Source organism: Salmo trutta, chromosome 18, assembly GCF_901001165.1.
Source record: "Salmo trutta chromosome 18, fSalTru1.1, whole genome shotgun sequence".
Lineage (NCBI taxonomy): Eukaryota > Metazoa > Chordata > Actinopteri > Salmoniformes > Salmonidae > Salmo > Salmo trutta.
The window spans coordinates 53,901,581-53,920,408 of record NC_042974.1 but is presented as its reverse complement, the minus strand read 5'-3'; the positions used below and the strand labels follow the sequence as shown (position 1 = coordinate 53,920,408).

The window sequence follows — 18,828 nt, the reverse complement described above, 5'->3', positions numbered from 1 at the left end:
ATTGCATCATGCTCATCTCAATGGGTGCGTTCAAGCAGACCACTTTTGTCAAGTTTATGGTCACCGCCTTTCAAAGTCTGTAGCATTCTGCGGATAAACATTTTCAGACTTGCCGACTGCATGAAGTTTACAAAAATGATGTGATCAAAGGTCACAAAGTTTTGACTGCAGTTGACTGCAAGTTTCTGCAGTTGCTCCTCAATGACTTCATCCTGCAGCCATCGCCTGCAATGTGGGGGAATCTTTTGTCAACAAATAATCAGGGTGTTTTTGTTTGACCCACCCAAACGTGACCAAAGACATGACTGAAACAGGAACCAATTTGCCATGATTTATGTGTACAGTGGATATATTCAAATAAATTTGAGGCTCTCTCACTGATTGATTTTATAAAAATATTATGATTTCAGTTTGTGAGTATGTGATATGGGGGTGAGAAACATGTCTATTTCAACATTAAAAAGAAAACATTTTATAAACAATGGCAACACTGCCATTTGATCTGAGCCTTGGTGTTAGAAAACAACATTAGTGTCCAACTTTCAGCTGTCATAGATGCACCTCCCCCGACTTCATTCCTTGACTTTTGTCTCCAGTCGGCTGCTTTAGCCTTAGCACTCAAACGCGCCCAATATCTGCTGTTCTGCTCATGGCAAATTCATCTCACTGAGTCTATCTATATATGATGAAGTCACTGTGACCAACCAGATTCAGAAGCTTGAATACCCCATTAGAATAAAAAAATGCTTGAAAACCCCATCAGATTTTTGCCCCCCCTCCCAAAAAAAAAAAAAAATTCATGGTTTTTATTTAATTTAATTTTGTTTTGGAGTCAAACATAATAGTTTCAGTATAGTTTTAGTTTTTCAAACAGAAATCGTTTTTTGAATGATTTGTTTTTAGTTTACTATAATAACCTTGACACACACATGCGCACACACTTTAGGGGAGGTGTTATTCTTTACTTTGTGCGGCTACAGGTGGGTTGATTCATTCATGCAGGCACGGACGTTGTTGCACCTGTGCCAGTCTCTGCTCTGGTAGCAGTCTCACTCACAGGTAGACGGACTCCGGACACTGATTCATCAACTACTTTTGTAACAGGTATGAAACAACCATGCATTCTCTCTCTCTTTCTCGTTTTAGTCCCATACGAAAAAAATACATGTCAATATATTTAACGTCACATAAATAAATACTTGAGATACATTTGCATCTTTGCTAATATAATATTCCAGAAATGCATGGCTATGACATCTAGTCTACAGTGTGGCCAAAGTGGTTCCTAATACGACTTCTTAAATCAGCCATGAATCCCCCTTGTGACATGGGGAATGGAAGCTTGTTGTGTGCAACAGGGAGGGGCAATTTAATGCAAGATTCCCAAAACGTTTAATTATTTAAACATTTCTGGCCTGTCTATCTATGGGTAACAGGGTTGAAATATTATGACCTGCTCAGTTTTCCTCCACAAAACACCAGAAAATGGCCAAAAAGATTAGAATCAGCTCACCTGCTTTTACATTATAATTTGACTGTCAGATGTTCAATGTTTCTTTTGAAATAAATATTTAAACCATTTTAGAAGGAGAGTTCAGTTCACGTAACAGGTTTGACCTTAAAATGAGGGAGGGACAGACATAAATGAATTACTAATCACATGAAATAAATAACAATCTTCAGAATTAACTTTGTCAAAGCAACAAAATAACTTGGGCTTTACAATGATGTTGAAAACTTAAGAGCATTTAATAAAATAAATATATTATAATGTTTTATTGTCACATACACCGGGTAGGTGCAATGAAATGTGTTGTTTTACAGGGTCAGCCATAGTAGTACGGCGCCCTGGAGCAAATTAGGGTTACGTGCCTTGCTCAAGGGCACATAGGCAGCTTTTTCACCTTGTCGGCTTGGGTATTTGAACCAGTGACCAATGTTCTAACAGCTAGGCTACCTGCCGCCCTATTTTGGGGGGTTAGTGAATTCAAATCTTCCTAGACGTCAGAGAGCGTGCACGGAGGGACACGTCAAAATGCTGCATTTCTTTGCACTTTAGCATGTCTTTATTCATATTGAAAATCCGATGTATTGAATTGTTCATGTGGTCTATATTAAAGGGCACTTAATTTCATATAATAGTGTCAATTAAATATTGGTGTCATGTATCTGTGCTTTACTACTTTTTCACCAAGAAAGCAAATCTATACACAGATTAGTGCTGGTGTTTGTTGGGTGTCAACATTTTGTTTTCAGATTTAAGTGTTGAGACACAACAACTAAGTAAGGCTAAAGTGTAAACTGACAACTAGGATCTGACAGCTAAGATCTGCTGACAACAACAACAAAGGAAAACCTCAGAGAGAACATGTTGTAATCTAAGCTATTTAATTACAGACCTACCATGCATGACTGGTTTTCCAAAAAAGGGTAGTTGTCAAGGGTGATAGGTAAAGTTTTTTGATCAAACATCTTCCTTTGAACTTTTATTCAAGGTTAAAATCTATAGTAAGTATCAGAATATCAGCCCCTACATGTTGTTGCATTTCTGAGATGTCAAAAAAACAAGACAGACAGAAGATAAGTAAACAGAATTATTACATCAAGGTACAGTCAGTACTTTGTCTGAATGTCTAGAAAGGTGTAAACAAATATTTATGTAAATACCTCTCTGGGTGAATGACAGTAATTGCCATTTGTTTGTTTGTCACTAAACCACAGGAAAGACTTCGCTTTATGAATACGGGTCTTGCACGCCTAGTAATATGATGTTCTAGAATGCTCTAGATTGCCTGGCCTCAGAGGAACTGAAGGTTAAAAGGGGTGACAGAGGGCCCAGGGCAGAACAGGGGGCTGGGGCCACCTGCGTGAAGTACACCGTTCTGTGCCAGTGAACCCTGGATGGAGTGGCAGAATGTTATTAGTTGAATATTAAGTGAGCATGTAATGGAGTTGTAAGCAAGGGCCCTGAGCGGTACAGGAAATAAACCCTGTTTGTTGGCCAAAGTGTTTTCCCTTGTTTTATCCCTCTAGTCCAGTTGTCCCTGAATCGGTGACACGCAGCTGTGTGCCATTGTGGAACAATGGCTAACCTAGCCTGGTCCCCAAATATTGCCATTGGTGTGACAATGACCGTAGGAGTTGGCAGGAAACCACAAACAGATCTGAGATGAGGCTTGAGCTAAGCTTTATGCTATGATTCCCTGTCCTGCTCGCTTAGGATCTGTGTTAGAGGAAAGTTTACTATAGGGCATAGCCTGCTTTGCTTTGGCTGTGTGTACTTTATGTAGGTGTCAAGTCAGCTGTGCTGTTTTGTACACAGAAGGCATAAGTTCCAGCAACAGGCTAGAGGCTAAATTGCAGGTGAATTGTGCAGGCATTGGGTGCAGTAAGGCAAAGGTTTTCAGCACAAACATGCATTCTGGAAGGGCACCAGCTTTGCGGAATATTACTGCACACATGCAAGCGATGTGTGTGTGCTGTGCACAGCAAGGACAATCAGAGATGAATGGAGTAAATAGGTACACAAAAGAAGAAAAAAAATGGTTTCAATATACACTGCTCAAAAAAATAAAGGGAACACTAAAATAACACATCCTAGATCTGAATGAATGAAATAATCTTATTAAATACTTTTTTCTTTACATAGTTGAATGTGCTGACAACAAAATCACACAAAAATAATTAATGGAAATCCAATTTATCAACCCATGGAGGTCTGGATTTGGAGTCACACTCAAAATTAAATTGGAAAACCACACTACAGGCTGATCCAACTTTGATGTAATGTCCTTCAAACAATTCAAAATGAGGCTCAGTAGTGTGTGTGGCCTCCATGTGCCTGTATGACCTCCCTACAACGCCTGGGCATGCTCCTGATGAGGTGGCGGATGGTCCCCTGAGGGATCTCCTCCCAGACCTGGACTAAAGCATCCGCCAAATCCTGGACAGTCTGTGATGCAACGTGACGTTGGTGGATGGAGCGAGACATGATGTCCCAGATGTGCTCAATTGGATTCAGGTCTGGGGAACGGGCGGGCCAGTCCATAGCATCAATGCCTTCCTCTTGCAGGAACTGCTGACACACTCCAGCCACATGAGGTCTAGCATTGTCTTGCATTAGGAGGAACCCAGGGCCAACCGCACCAGCATATGGTCTCACAAGGGGTCTGAGGATCTCATCTCGGTACCTAATGGCAGTCAGGCTACCTCTGGCGAGCACATGGAGGGCTGTGCGGCCCCCCAAAGAAATGCCACCCCACACCATGACTGACCCACCGCCAAACCGGTCATGCTGGAGGATGTTGCAGGCAGCAGAACGTTCTCCACGGCGTCTCCAGACTGTCACGTCTGTCATATGTGCTCAGTGTGAACCTGCTTTCATCTGTGAAGAGCACAGGGCACCAGTGGCGAATTTGCCAACCTTGGTGTTCTCTGGCAAATGCCAAACGTCCTGCACGGTGTTGGGCTGTAAGCACAACCCCCACCTGTGGACGTCGGGCCCTCATACCACCCTCATGGAGTCTGTTTCTGACCGTTTGAGCAGACACATGCACATTTGTGACCTGCTGGAGGTCATTTTGCAGAGCTCTGGCAGTGCTCCTCCTGCTCCTCCTTGCACAAAGGCGGAGGTAGCAGTCCTGCTGCTGGGTTGTTGCCCTCCTACGGCCTCCTCCACGTCTCCTGATGTACTGGCCTGTCTCCTGGTAGCGCCTCCATGCTCTGGACACTACGCTGACAGACACAGCAAACCTTCTTGCCACAGCTCGCATTGATGTGCCATCCTGGATGAGCTGCACTACCTGAGCCACTTGTGTGGGTTGTAGACTCCGTCTCATGCTACCACTAGAGTGAAAGCACCGCCAGCATTCAAAAGTGACCAAAACATCAGCCAGGAAGCATAGGAACTGAGAAGTGGTCTGTGGTTACCACCTGCAGAACCACTCCTTTATTGGGGGTGTCTTGCTAATTCCCTATAATTTCCACCTGTTGTCTATTCCATTTGCACAACAGCATGTGAAATGTATTGTCAATCAGTGTTGCTTCCTAAGTGGACAGTTTGATTTCACAGAAGTGTGATTGACTTGGAGTTACATTGTGTTGTTTAAGTGTTCCCTTTATTTTTTTGAGCAGTATATTTAACATCACATTAAAAAAAAATGTTGTAACATTTGCATCTAATGCCTTAAAATGTCTTCCAGAGATGCATACAGCACCTTCAGAAAGTATTCATACCCCTTGACTTATTCCACATTTTATGTTACAGCCTGAATTCGAAATATATATATTTTTAATTCACCCACACAATACCCCATAATGTGAAAACAACATGTTTTTGGACATTTTTGCTAATTTATTGAAAATGAAATCTCATTTACATAAGTATTGACTACCCTGAGTCAATACTTTGTAGAAGCTCCTTTGGCAGCGATTACAGCTTTGAGTTGTCTTGTGTATGTCTGTATCAGCTTTGAGTTGTCTTGTGTATGTCTCTATCAGCTTTGCACATGCGGATTTAGGGATTTTCGCCCAATTTTACTTGCAGATTTTGTCAAGTTCTATTAAGTTAGATGGGGAGCGGCGGTGAACAGCAATATTGCATTTTAAAAGCCTGCTATATGAAATGAAGTGTCCTTCAATATAGACCACAGGGAGAATTCAATTAATCAGATTTTCAATATAATTAAATACTTGCTAAAGTGCCAAAATTCAGCATTTTGAAATGTCCCTCCATTCACCCTATGTGACTTCTAAGATAATGTTAAACCACTAACCCCCCAAAACACTTTCCACAGATTTTCAATGGGATTCAAATCTGTGCTTTGGCTGGGCCACTCAAGAACTTTCACATTCTTGTTCTGACATGGTGTTTTGAATTCAGGCCAAATAGTAAAATGTTTGTCTCATCAGACCACAGAATCTTTTGCCTTATGTTCTCAGTCTTTCACGTGCCTTTTCGTAAAACTCCAGGCGTGCTGTCATGTGCCTTTTTCTCAGAAGTGGCTTCTGTCTGGCCACTCCCCCATATATCCCAGATTGGTGAAGTGCTTTAAAGACTGTTATACTTCTGGCAGGTTCTCCCATCTCAGCCAATGAACTCTGTAGTTCTGTCAGAGTGATCATTGTGTTCTTGGTCATCTAAAAGCAACTACATTTCTTGGTCTTTACAATTATTGTAAGAACTTAGAGTATTTTGGGGGATTAGTGGGTTAACATTTTCCTACAAGTCACAGAGGGTGAATGGAGGGACATTTGAAAATACAGAAATTTGGCACTTTAGTAAGTCTTGATTCATATTGAAAATCTGATTTATTGAATTCTCCCTGTGGTCTGCACTAAAGGGGATTTCATATAACAGGCTTTTAAAATGCAATATTTGTGCATAATTTCTACTTAACATATCAAAGGAATTCAAAAGGCACTAATTTCGAGGAATGACCCAGTACAGGTTAAATTCTACCCATTGGATGTTGGTTGCAATGCTCTTGTCAAATTGATATATGCAAGTGAAAATATATTCTAAAGTACATTCTTTAATGTATTTCAGAATTTACTGTATTTTGAAATAAAAGAACAATTCATTCTGATGCATATAACATATATTATGAGAAACATTATTTTTTATTTTTTTAAATAAGTTATTTGGCCAATTCTAAGTCCCAAACAGTAATTCGTATTCCCATGTAAAATAGCATTTTCAGTCACTGAAATATCACACGTATTTGTTTTGGTTCGAAATGTTCCAAATTCTCTCATGGTTAACTCCCAGGAAGTCTGAAAACACAGGCTAAATGGGCGGGGAACTTATATTCAGGAACTCACCGACTCTGGGAGCTCCGGACTGGAGGGCCGACTCTGGGAGCTCCGGACTGGAGGGCCGAGTCTGTCGGCTCCGGACTGTGGGCCGTCTCTGTCGGCTCCGGACTGTGGGCCGTCTCTGCTGGCTCCGGACTGTGGGCCGTCTCTGCTGGCTCCGGACTGTGGGCCATCTCTAGACGGGGCACTATCGCCGGAAGCTCTGGTCGGGGCACTGTCGCCGGACACTCTGGACGGGGCACTGTCGCCGGACACTCTGGACGGGGCACTGTCGCCGAACACTCTGGATGCGGCACTGTCGCCGGACACTCTGGACGCGGCACTGTCGCCGGACACTCTGGACGCGGCACTGTTGCCGGACACTGTGGACGGGGCACTGTTGCCGGAAGCTCTGTACGGGGCACTGTTGCCGGAAGCTCTGGACGGGGACTGCGCACTGTAGGCCTGATGCGTGGGGCTGGCTTAGGAGGCGCCAGACTAGGGACACGCACCACAGGGCTAGTGCGAGGAGCAGGAGCAGGACGAGCTGGACTGGGCTGATGCACTGGAGGACTGGTGCGTGGGGTTGGTACTGGAGGTACCAGACTGGAGACACTCACCCCAAGGCTAGTGCGAGGAGCGGGAACAGGACGTACTAGACTGGGCTGACGCACTGGAGGCCTGGTGCGTGGTGCTGGCTTTGGAGGCGCCAGACCAGAGACACGCACCTCAGGGCTAGTGCGAGGAGCAGGAACTGGATACACCGGGTCATGAGTAGGCACTGGAGGTCTGGAGCGCACCTCCTGCACAACCCGTCCTGGCTGGATGGTAATAGTAGCCCTGCACGAGCGGAGTGCTGGCACAGGGCGAACTGGGCTGTGCAGAGGCCTGATGGCTGCCGTGCGTAGAGCAGGCGTAGGGTAGCCTGGGAGGCGCACTTGTGGCCAGATATGCTGCGCAGGCATCCTCCTTCCAGGCTGGATGCCCACTCTAGCACGGCACTTGCGAGGGTGTGGGATCGCTCGCACCGGACTGTGCGTGCGCATGGGCGAGATCGTGCGTACTTCCGCATACATCGGTGCTCTCCTCTCCACACGCTCCCCATAATAAGCACGGGGAGTTGGCTTAGGGCTCACCCTTGGCCCAGCCAAACTACCCGTGTACCCCCACCAAAAAAAAATATTGGGGGTGCCTCTCAGGCTTCCTTGCTAGCCGTGTCCCAGCATAGCGTTCTCTGTCCTCTCCAGCCTTCCTCCATGGTCCTTCTCCCGCTAGTATCTGCTCCCAAGTCCAAAACTCCTTATAACTCTGCTGCTGCTCCTTCCTCCGCTGCTTGGTCCGTTTGTGGTGGGTAGTTCGGCCACGGGCGTCGTAAGGATTGGACCAAAATGCAGCGGGAGTGTGTATACTCATCTTCTTTTTATTAGGCAGAAAGAAGGAAAACCAAAACAAAACACACGTATACAAAAACAATGACGATAAACAGTCCTGTAAGGCTTACAGCTATACAAGAACAACTACCCACAAAAACCCCATGATAAACACCCCTACTAAATAGGACCTTCAATTAGAGGCAACGAGGAACAGCTGCCTCCAATTGAAGGTCAAAACAATAAACTCGACATAGAAATAGCGAAAATAGAAAATAGAACATAGAAATACAAAACATAGAACACAACCCAAAAACCCAGACAAAACAAACACACCCCTGCCACGTCCTGACCAAACTACAATAACAAATAACCCCTTATACTGGTCAGGACGTGACAATATTATTGTATAATATTATTATGTTATATATAGACTTACTGTATGTGATCTCTGATATAATCTAATTAACATGAACAGAAAAATAAACCTACTTGACAAATATCAGGCATTGTATATGGATGGTACTCTACTCGGCCTCTGTGGAAATACCCTATTATGACGCTTCATAGAGAACAGTTCAAACTGGATAGAAATCAAAGAGAAAGTGTGAAACTTACTGTAATCTGACCACAGTGTAACTTGATTCAATTAAACTGAAATGAAGACCTTTATTCTGGTGCATAGGCTACTCATGTTTTATTGCCTATTTTTCACCAGTGTGCTGTAGATTCCTTCCTATATTCCTAGCTTCATCACTAAACATGTTTTCAAATGCAGTACTACACTTGTTTTAATAGATTTAGATGAATAAACAGATTTTACTCATTGAAATCTATTTGTATGAAACTATCAACATTGGGAGGGAACAAAACACTCAGGGGCACGTTGGATCTTTGATGATTTTATGAGATAAACACCCACATGAGACAAGATAGAATTATCCTTATTAAACTTAATGCATTTTAAGGTTCAAAGCCGGGAGCTGAACAAAACATTACCAGGGACTTGGTGCCTGTTAACATATTTGAAGGGGGCTGTTGTGAACTTCTTTCCTTGTTCACCATATTGTCCTGGGAGGAGCGGGCCTTAATTAAACGATATTGAACCTGACTGAGGCCTGCATCCCAAATTGCATCCCATTTCCTGTATAGAGCACTACTTTTGACCAGGGCCCATTTGAACAATGGAAAAAGGCTCTGATCAAAAGTAGTGCACTATATAGGGAATAGGGTGTCATTTAAGACGACTAATGGGTAATGTAGGTTGATATAATAAGGGCTGATCACTACATAGCGTAGCGGGGGCTAAGAGCCTCTGCTTTTCGTGCACTGTGTGTACACAGCTCACAACTGTCTTATTAACAGTGAGTTTATAACAGTAAAAAACCCTTTCGTCATAAAGCACTTTCAACCTCATTTACTACACAGTATGTTGTGTTAAGTCCATTTGGATTTGTGTGTTTTGTTTTCCGTTTGAACATCTTGACCATAGTCAGTGTAAATATGTGTTGCTTTAGGCAAAACACATAGAATATACTGCTGTGATTAAGAGTTTTATGACCAGTGAAATGTGATTAAAATGAGCGTTATTATACCGTATAACAGTCTAACAGAAGGAGGATTAACTTTCAAACGGAGACAGTTATAGTAATGTCAAGATGATGCACAGACATACAGTAGGAGTTTCCATTCAATAATATATTATTGTCAGAATTATAACATTGTGGTTTCCAAAATCATAATGTTTTGTTTCCTTCTTTCATTTAAAGATATTTACATTTTGGAGAAGAACGGGTTACAGAAAGTTAGTAGAACCTTTTTTCTGTATAACCTTATATTTTGGCAATGGGGGCTACATTTTTAGCCAAGAGGAAGCTACATCTTTTGCCAGGAGGAAGCAGAGTTTGAGACCATAAAGTCTGGTTGACTCAGATAGGCGGAGAAGAGGAGTGATTGCGCTCGGACGGAAAAAGAGAGAATGCTTTCAGTGGTGTGTGTGTTTGAGTAGGGAGGATGCTCTCAGTGGTTTGGCTGTGATGGAGCCTTCTTCTGCCCGTGATCGTTCCAGTTTCCACATGAATTCTTCTCCTCAGCCCCAGTCTAACCTAGACCAATTCAGTCCTGTGGTGCTTCCTTTACTGGCTTGTAGACAACACAACACTTTGACTCCACCCAAATAAAAGTCACTTCAACAGTGGGCCATGCACTGCCTTGCATGCACAACCTCATCCATCATGCATTTCAAGTTACAGGTTTAAGATGAGTACAGAATTATTTGTCCAAGTACACTGCAAAATCGAATTACCGTTGAATTAGTAATCTGAAAGTAATACATTTCCAACCACTGGCACCTGACTCAAAACGTGTATTTTTGCTGGTTCTACAAACAATCAACATGTCACAAAATTTAAACCACCCTAGTTACTGTAAGTGTTACATGTTTCTCCTTAGGTGACCTTGGTAAGACAAAGATATAAGTTACAGGAAGCCCTGTGAGTGGCAGGGCAATAGAAACAAACTGCAGTAGGGAAAAATACACCTCTGCATAATCATGCCACATGATACTTCCAAGTAGCTGAAAACACCACAGAAAATGAATGGGGCCAACAGGGTCTGTTGCCATGGGTTTTTGCATCTCTAGGCAACTGCCTGATTATGATAAACGGTATTGACACAGTGCATGGAGGCAGGAAAAAAGGGAATCATAGATGGTAAACATTCCCAGATTAACATTTTAAAATAGCATCTTGAGAGCAGCAAAGTGCACCATGGGAGAAAAGACAAAATATGAAGGAGAACAAATAAGAAAAAAGAAAACTGCTTCCATGAAATTATGAACAACCAGCTGTGGAAAAAAGTAGGCAATAAAGTGTCTGCCACTCCCTTCCTCTCTCTCTTTCCCCTTGTCAATTTGCCTTGTCTCAAAGTTTTCACTGTCAACAAAAAAGCGTCCTTAGCTTTCTTCTCTCGATCACTAATGCACTAATCACTAACGCATGTACACTGAACAAAAATATAAACGCAACATGTAAAATGTTGGTCCCGTGTTTCATGAGCTGAAATAAAAGAAGCAAGAAAAAAAAAAGCTTATTTCTCAAAAATGTTGTGCACAAATTTGTTTACAACACTGGTAGTGAGCATTTTTCCTTTGCCAAGATAATGCATCCACCTGACAGGTGTGGCATATCAAGAAGCTGATTAAACGGCATGATCATTACACAGGTGCACCTTGCGCTGGAGACAATAAAATGCCACTCTGAAATGTGCAGTTTTGTCACAAAACACAATGCCACAGATGTCTCAAGTTTTGAGGGAGAGCGCAAATGGCATGATGACTGCAGGAATGTCCACCAGCACTGTTGCCAGAGAATTGAATGTTAATTTCTTTACCAATGTAATTTTACAGAATTTGGCAATATGCCCAACCGGCTTCACAACCGCAGACCATGTGTAACCGCACCAGCCCAGGCTTCCACATCCGGCTTCTTGACCTGAGGGATCGTCTGAGACCAGCCACCTGGACACCTGATGAAACTGTGGGTTTGCACAAACAAAGAATTTCTCCAAAAATTCGTCATCCTCACCAGGGTCTTGACCTGACTGCAGTTTGGCGTCGTAACCAATTTCAGTGGGCATATGCTCACCGTCGATGGCCATTGGCAGACTGGAGACGTGTGCTCTTCACGGATGAATCCCGGTTTCAACTGTACAGGGCAGATGGCAAACAGCGTGCATGGCATTAGCTGATGTCAACGTTGTGAACAGAGTGTCCCATGGTGGCGCTGGGGTTATGGTATAGGCAGGCATAAGCTATGGACAACGAACACAATTGCATTTTTCAATGGCAATTTGAATGCACAGAGATACTGTGACGAGATCCTAAGGGACCATTGTCCTTTCATTCATCTGCCGCCATCAACTCATGTTTCAGCATGATAATGCACATCCCTGTGTCACAAGGATCTGTACACAATTCCTGGAAGCTGAAAATGTCCCAGTTCTTCCATGACCTGCAAACTCACCAGACATGTCACCCATTGACCATGTTTGGGATTCTCTATATTGACGTGTACGACAGTGTGCCCCAGTTCCAGCAAATATCCAGCAACTTCGAACAGCCACTGAAGGGGAGTGGGACAACATTCCACCGGCTACAATCAACAGCCTGATCAACTCTATGTCAAGTGTGCATGAGAATAATGGTGATTACACCAGATACTGACTTGTTTTCTGATCCACACCTTTTTTTTAAGTAACTGTGACCAACAGTCATGTGAATCCATAGATTAGGGCCTAATTAATTTATTGATATGAGCTGTAACTCAGTAAAATCATTTAAATTGTTTCATGTTGCGCTCATGTTTTTGTTGAACCCTTCTGAAATGTTAGGACCTTGTCAAGCTGTAGTAACCAACAAAAAAACACAATTGACAATGATTTCTGTGTCATTTGGAGGAATGAAAATTAATCTAACTTTTGTACACTAGTGCGGCGACTAAGCAAAAATACTCAATTGTGCATTTCGCGATAAAAGCACCAACGTTGGCACAGAGGTAAATGCAAGTAGCCTGAAAAGATGTAGCCACCCCAGATTTGGCCCCTGGGGGGCATTGCAGTCACTATAACAAAAAAATAACTAAGGAATTGAAATGCATAATTTGCCTTAAATCAATATATCTGGCGAGAGTCTCATCTTTGAGATTCAATTGGAACTGAGCTGATAGCTCATAGCATTCGAAAGTTAGATCTACAAGTCTGATGGCACCGGTGCCCATATCACCCATATTGGAAGGCATCTTTGGTCGTATGTCAGATTAGCTCAATCACCAATATCTCAGCCTCTAAGTATTACAGAAAAACAACATTTTGAATAAATAACAGACATGCTCATGAAAATAATTTGATCAAAATAACTGTTAGAAATGTAAAAGAAAAACATACAAAAACATGTTTTTTTACATCAAATTTGACTATAAATGTGTGAAGTTTTTTTTAAATCTGCTTATTTTGGAGAATTTAAACCATTTACTTGTTTTATAAAAGGTTAACTAGAGTCAATGTCCGTGCCCCCAAGAAAACAGAATTAGCATGATACAAAAAAAGTCATTTTACATGAGCTGCGTCTCAATCCACCGATGGCCTTCCACATCTGCGCTGGAAGGTGGCCGAGCTACAGTGGTGTAGATGTAAGATCTTTCTTATATCTCTCAGATATAGGACAGACACTTCAAAACAAACTTCCTTTTGATGTATTTTTTGACTGTCTGTTTTTCCATGTATGAATCTGTTATTCAATATGTTTCTATGGGCTAATAACAGTAAGGCAAACTTCTATGTTTCATCAAATATTTTCTTTATATATGTTTTTGATACCTAAAGTGGTCCTAAAATTCTAAATACAATATCTAAATGATCCTTGGTATGACCAGCTTAAAACAATTCCACATGTTAGGAGCCCCCCTCGTAATTTCAAATAAGCAAAAAAGTGTGATGAGTCTGCACTGAAAAATACGTAGCATAAAGCTTACTTCCTTTTTCATTTTTTAAATTAATTTCACTGCATCAGAGATAGTGTACACAGACATTTCAGCTTTGCAGCCTTCTTCAGTGTGTAGGTACATGTTTTTTGTAATTCAAAACAGCATTTATGGGGAACTGGTTAGCAGCAGGTGCTTCTAATCAGGATAGATATTTTTTTTTACATCTCAGTCGACCAGACAGGTCATACAGGCCCTAGTTTTGTCGCACCTGGACTACTTCCCAGTTATTTGGTCATGTGCGGCAAAGTGGGATATACAGTGAGCTCCAAAAGTATTGGGACAGTGATAATTTTGTTGTTGTTTTGGCTCTGTACTCCAGCACTTTGGATTTCAAATTATTTGATGACTATGAGGTTAAAGTGCAGACTGTCATCTTTAATTTGAGCAAATTTTCATCCATCCACCGTTTAGAAATTGCAGCACTTTTTGTACGTAGTCCCTCAATTTTAAGAACCGAAAGTGCAGTATTGAGACAAATTCACGTATACATATGTGTATTAATGTAGTCAAAAGTTCTGTATTTGGTCCCATATTCCTAGCGCTCAATGACTACATCAAGCTTGTGACTCTACAAACTTGTTAGATGCATTTGCTGTTTGTTTTGGTTCTGTTTCAGATTATTTTGTACCCAATAGAAATTAATGGTAAATAATGTATTGTGTCATTTCGGAGTCATTTTTATTGTAAATAAGTATAGAATATGTTTCTAAACACTTCTACGTAATGTGGATGCTACCATGATTAATGATAGGCCTAAATGAATCGTGAATAATGATGAGTGAGAAAGTTACAGACGCACAAATATCATACCCTCCCAAATAAATGCTAACCTCCCCTGCTATTGTAATGGTGAGAGGTTAGCATGTCTTTGAGGTATGATATTTGTGTGTCTGTAACTTCCTCACTCATCGTTATTCATGACATACTGTACATCAGATTTCACTAACATGTTTGATAGATTTCTTTATCGTTCATAGTTAAATAAGTGTGGATGCTGAAAGTCAGAATTTAACGAGGTGTCTGATGATAGTATAAGCCAGTGACTTGATGCTTAAGACTTGATGCTTTTACAGCTATCATTGAAAGTAAGTAAATCGAAAAATGAAATAAGCTTTACTGCTACTCCTTTTTGAGTGCGGACCATCACTCTTTTTTGCTTCCAAAACTTTCAGAAAATATAAACTGTTACTGCTTGATAAACAATGTCTCTTTGAAATCATTACCAAATTGGGGTCAGAGAGAGAGCAACCATGTTTCTACTCAACTGCTTTCCGTCTAAAAATGTTTTTGTCACGCTCTGACCTAGAGAGCTGCTTTTTCTCTAACTAGTTAGGTCAGGTTGTGATAGAGGGTGGGCATTCTATGTTTGCATTTCTATGTTTTGGCAGGGTATGGTTTCCAATTGGAGGCAGCTGTCTATCATTGTCTCTGATTGGAAGCCAAACTTAGGCAGCCTTTTTTCCTTTAGTTTTCGTGGTTAGTTGCTTTCTGTTTAGTTTGTAAACCTGACGGAACTGTTGGCTGTCATTTTGTTATTTTGTCTAGTGTTCGTTTTCCATTAAAGTATATCACGATGAGCACTCTACACGCTGCGCCTTGGTCTCCTCTATACGACGCCTGTGACACCCAAATCACCATCAAGTTGATTCCAACCACAGAAACGTTCCATCATAATGATGGAATTGCACAACCTCTCCCCATAAGTGTTCTCATCCCTAACACACAAATACCCAACTCAAATCCACACACTCAAAATTACAATATCCCACCAACAAACCATGTGAGTGTATCTGGATGGAGTGTGCTGTTGTAAAACTGTTGTCCTTCAAATGCCACCATACTCTAGTAAATATATTTGTTCAGATATTTTGTAAATTATGTTTGTTTAATTCTTAATTTATAATTTCTGAATCCAAATCTCGGCTTGGCCACCGGATCTAGAGACTATAGTAACATTTTCAGTGTTATACAGTAGATAATACAATCACTAAACATTATTTTCCTGTCTCTCTTCTTCCCAGATCTTACAGGATGAACAAAGAGTACACCGAGGTCAGTCCCTCTGATCCCTCCGTCAACGCCAACACCACCACCCTGTCCGCAGTGAAGGCCGAGATCGACTACAAGCACAAGAAGTGCCGCTACGTCCGCAAAGATGGCAAGTGCAATGTCCTGTTCCGCCATGTTCCTGAGGAGTGGCTCATGTACGTCACCGACATCTTCACCACGCTGGTGGAGATCAGATGGCGCGTCATGTTCCTCATCTTCGCCCTCTCCTACATCTTCTCCTGGCTCTTCTTCGGCATCATCTATTGGGTGATTGCCATGGCTAACGGCGACATGAAGGACCCTACCAACGCCCCCTGTGTGTACGAGGTGAGGGACTTCACCGGGGCTTTCCTCTTCTCACTGGAGACCCAGACCACAATCGGTTATGGTTTTAGAGGGATGTCGGAGAACTGCATGGTGGCGATCATTGTTGTGACTGTGCAGGACGTCATCAGCTGTTTTATTGACACATTTGTCATCGGTATCGCTGTGGCGAAGATGGCATCGGCACGGAAACGGGCGCAGACGGTGGGCTTCAGCAACTGCGCCGTTATTAACTTGCAAAATGGGCAGTTGTGCCTGTCTTGGAGGATTGGGGACTTCCGCCGGCACCACATGGTGGAGGGGAAGGCTCGCGCCCAAATCTTCCGCCCCAACATGCACGCCACGGGCAGGGAAGATGTCAACTACAAGGACCTGGAAATCAAACAGAGTGATTTAATTTTAGCGATACCAACCACCATCTTCCATGTTATTGAGCCAAGTAGTCCACTCTACCGCATGAGCCTAGAGGAGCTTCGGAAAGATGACTTTGAGTTGGTGGTGTCCTTCACCTACACAGACGACTCGACGGGCATCCTGCACCAGACCCGCACCTCCTACACGCCCGACGAGATCCACTGGGGACATCTGTTCCAAGAGATGCTGAATGTAAACCGGAGGTACTACAAGGTAGACTACTCCATGTTCCACCACACTGCTAAGGTCCTGGTTCCGGAGGTCAGTGCAGAGGAGTACGAGCAAATGAAGCTTGGGTGTTACCCACGCCACTCGCCGCGCCCCAAGCGCCCATGCATTAATCGCAAACCCCCGACTGTGACTGTAGAACTGGTGAATGGCACCCCAGAACCAGAGGAACATGTAGCCACGGTTGCCACTATTGCAGCAGTTTGCGAGGATCACGGACATTTGTGTCTTACAAGGAACCCCGTTCTGACATAGATGTTCTACTGATATGATGATGCCTACACAGTGATCAATGGCCATTCAGAAACATATGAATTCATGGACAATTTGATAATCTCTTCACAGGCAACAGTAAGAGCAGGCTGTGTTCTTAGTGGATTTTTTTGCAGGAAGTGTTGCTTGCTAAGTTTTTTTGTCAAACTTAGTATCTATGGTGGAGTCACAATATAATAGGAACAATTATACAATGTCTGCTCCTCAATATGATAGATAGGCTACTGAAATCAAAGAGATACAGAAAATGAATAAAAATAAGATAATCGTGATTTTTATGGAGAGGTTATGGTAACTTTATACTGTCATCTACAACAGAAAGTACCATATAGAGATTCATTTATTTTCAGAAAATGTTTTGAGGTGTGAGAAAAAATGCTGTTTTATTTTGTGAGTGCTTTGTAAAATATGTACAGTGCCTTCAGAAGTACCCCTTGACTTATTTCACATTTTGTTACAGCCTGAATACAAAATGGATTAAATATTTTTTTCTCACCCATCTACACACAATACCCCATAATGACAAAGTGAAAGCATGTATTTAGAAATGATTGCAACTTTATTTAAAATGAAATACAAAAATATCAAATTTACATAAGTATTCCCACTCCTGAGTCAATACATGCTAGAATCACCTTTGGCTGCGATTACAACTGTGATTCTTTCTGGGTAAGACTCTAAGAGCTTTGCATACCTTATTGTACAATATTTGCACATTATTCTTTTTAAAATTCTTCAAACTCTGTCAAGTTGGTTGTTGATCATTGCTACACAGCCATTTTCAAATCTTGCCATAGATTTGCAAGCCGATTTAAGTCCAAACTGTAACTTTGCTAAACAGGAACATTCATTGTTGTCTTGGTAAGCAACTCCAGTGTATATTTGGCTGTGTTTTAGGTTATTGTCCTGCTGAAAGGTGAATTTGTCCCCCAGTGTCTGCTGGAAAGCAGACTGAACCAGGTTTTCCTCTAGGATTTTGCTGGTGCTTAGCTCTATTCCGTTAATTTTTATCCTAAAAAACTCCCTAGTCCTTGCCGATGACAAGCATACCCATAACATGATGCAACCACCAACAAGCTTGAAAATATGAAGAGTGGTACTCAGTGATGTGTTGTGTTGGATTTGTTGAAACATAATGCTTTATATTCAGGACATAAAGTAAATTTCTTTGCCACATTTTTTACAACTTTAGTGCCTTATTGCAAACAGTATGTATGATTTGAAATTGTTGTATTCTGTACAGGCTTTCTTCTTTTCACACTGTCATTTAGATTAGTATTGTGCAGTAACTACAATGTTGTTGATCCATCCTCAGTTTTCTCCTATCACAGCCATTTAAATCTGTTTTAAAGTCAGCATTGGCCTCATGGTGAAATCCCTGAGCGGTTTCCTTCCTCTCTGGCAACTGAGTTAGGAAGGACGTTGTATCTTTGTAGTGACCGGGTGTATTGATATATCATCCAAAGTGTAATTAATAACTTCACCATGCTCAAAGGGATATTCAATGTCTGCTTTTTGTATTTTTACCCATCTACCAATAGATGCCCTTATTTGCGAGGCATTTGAAAACCTTCCTGGTCTTTGAGGTGGTCATTCAGAAATCATGTTAGACACTATTATTGCACACAGAGTGAGTCCATGCAACATATTATGTGACTTGTTAAGGAACTTTTTTACTCCTGAACTTAGTTAGGCTTGCTGCAACAAAGGGGTTGAATACTTTTGGACTCAAGACATTTCAGCTTTTAATTTTTTATTAATTTGTAAAAATGTCTAAAAACATAATTCCACTTTGACTTTATGGGGTATTGTGTGTAGTGACACAAAATCTCAAT

At 41.8% G+C, this 18,828-nt stretch overlaps 1 protein-coding gene across 1 annotated transcript; it reads left to right on the top strand.

Annotated features, from left to right (window-relative positions):
• The first annotated feature begins 1,009 nt into the window (after positions 1-1,009).
• Positions 1,010-17,652, top strand: kcnj16a (potassium inwardly rectifying channel subfamily J member 16a). Its single transcript, XM_029699038.1, has 2 exons — positions 1,010-1,104; positions 15,727-17,652. The coding sequence occupies exon 2, from the start codon at positions 15,737-15,739 to the stop codon at positions 16,973-16,975; it is 1,239 nt and encodes a 412-aa protein (XP_029554898.1). The 5' UTR covers positions 1,010-1,104; positions 15,727-15,736; the 3' UTR covers positions 16,976-17,652.
• Positions 17,653-18,828: the final 1,176 nt, after the last annotated feature.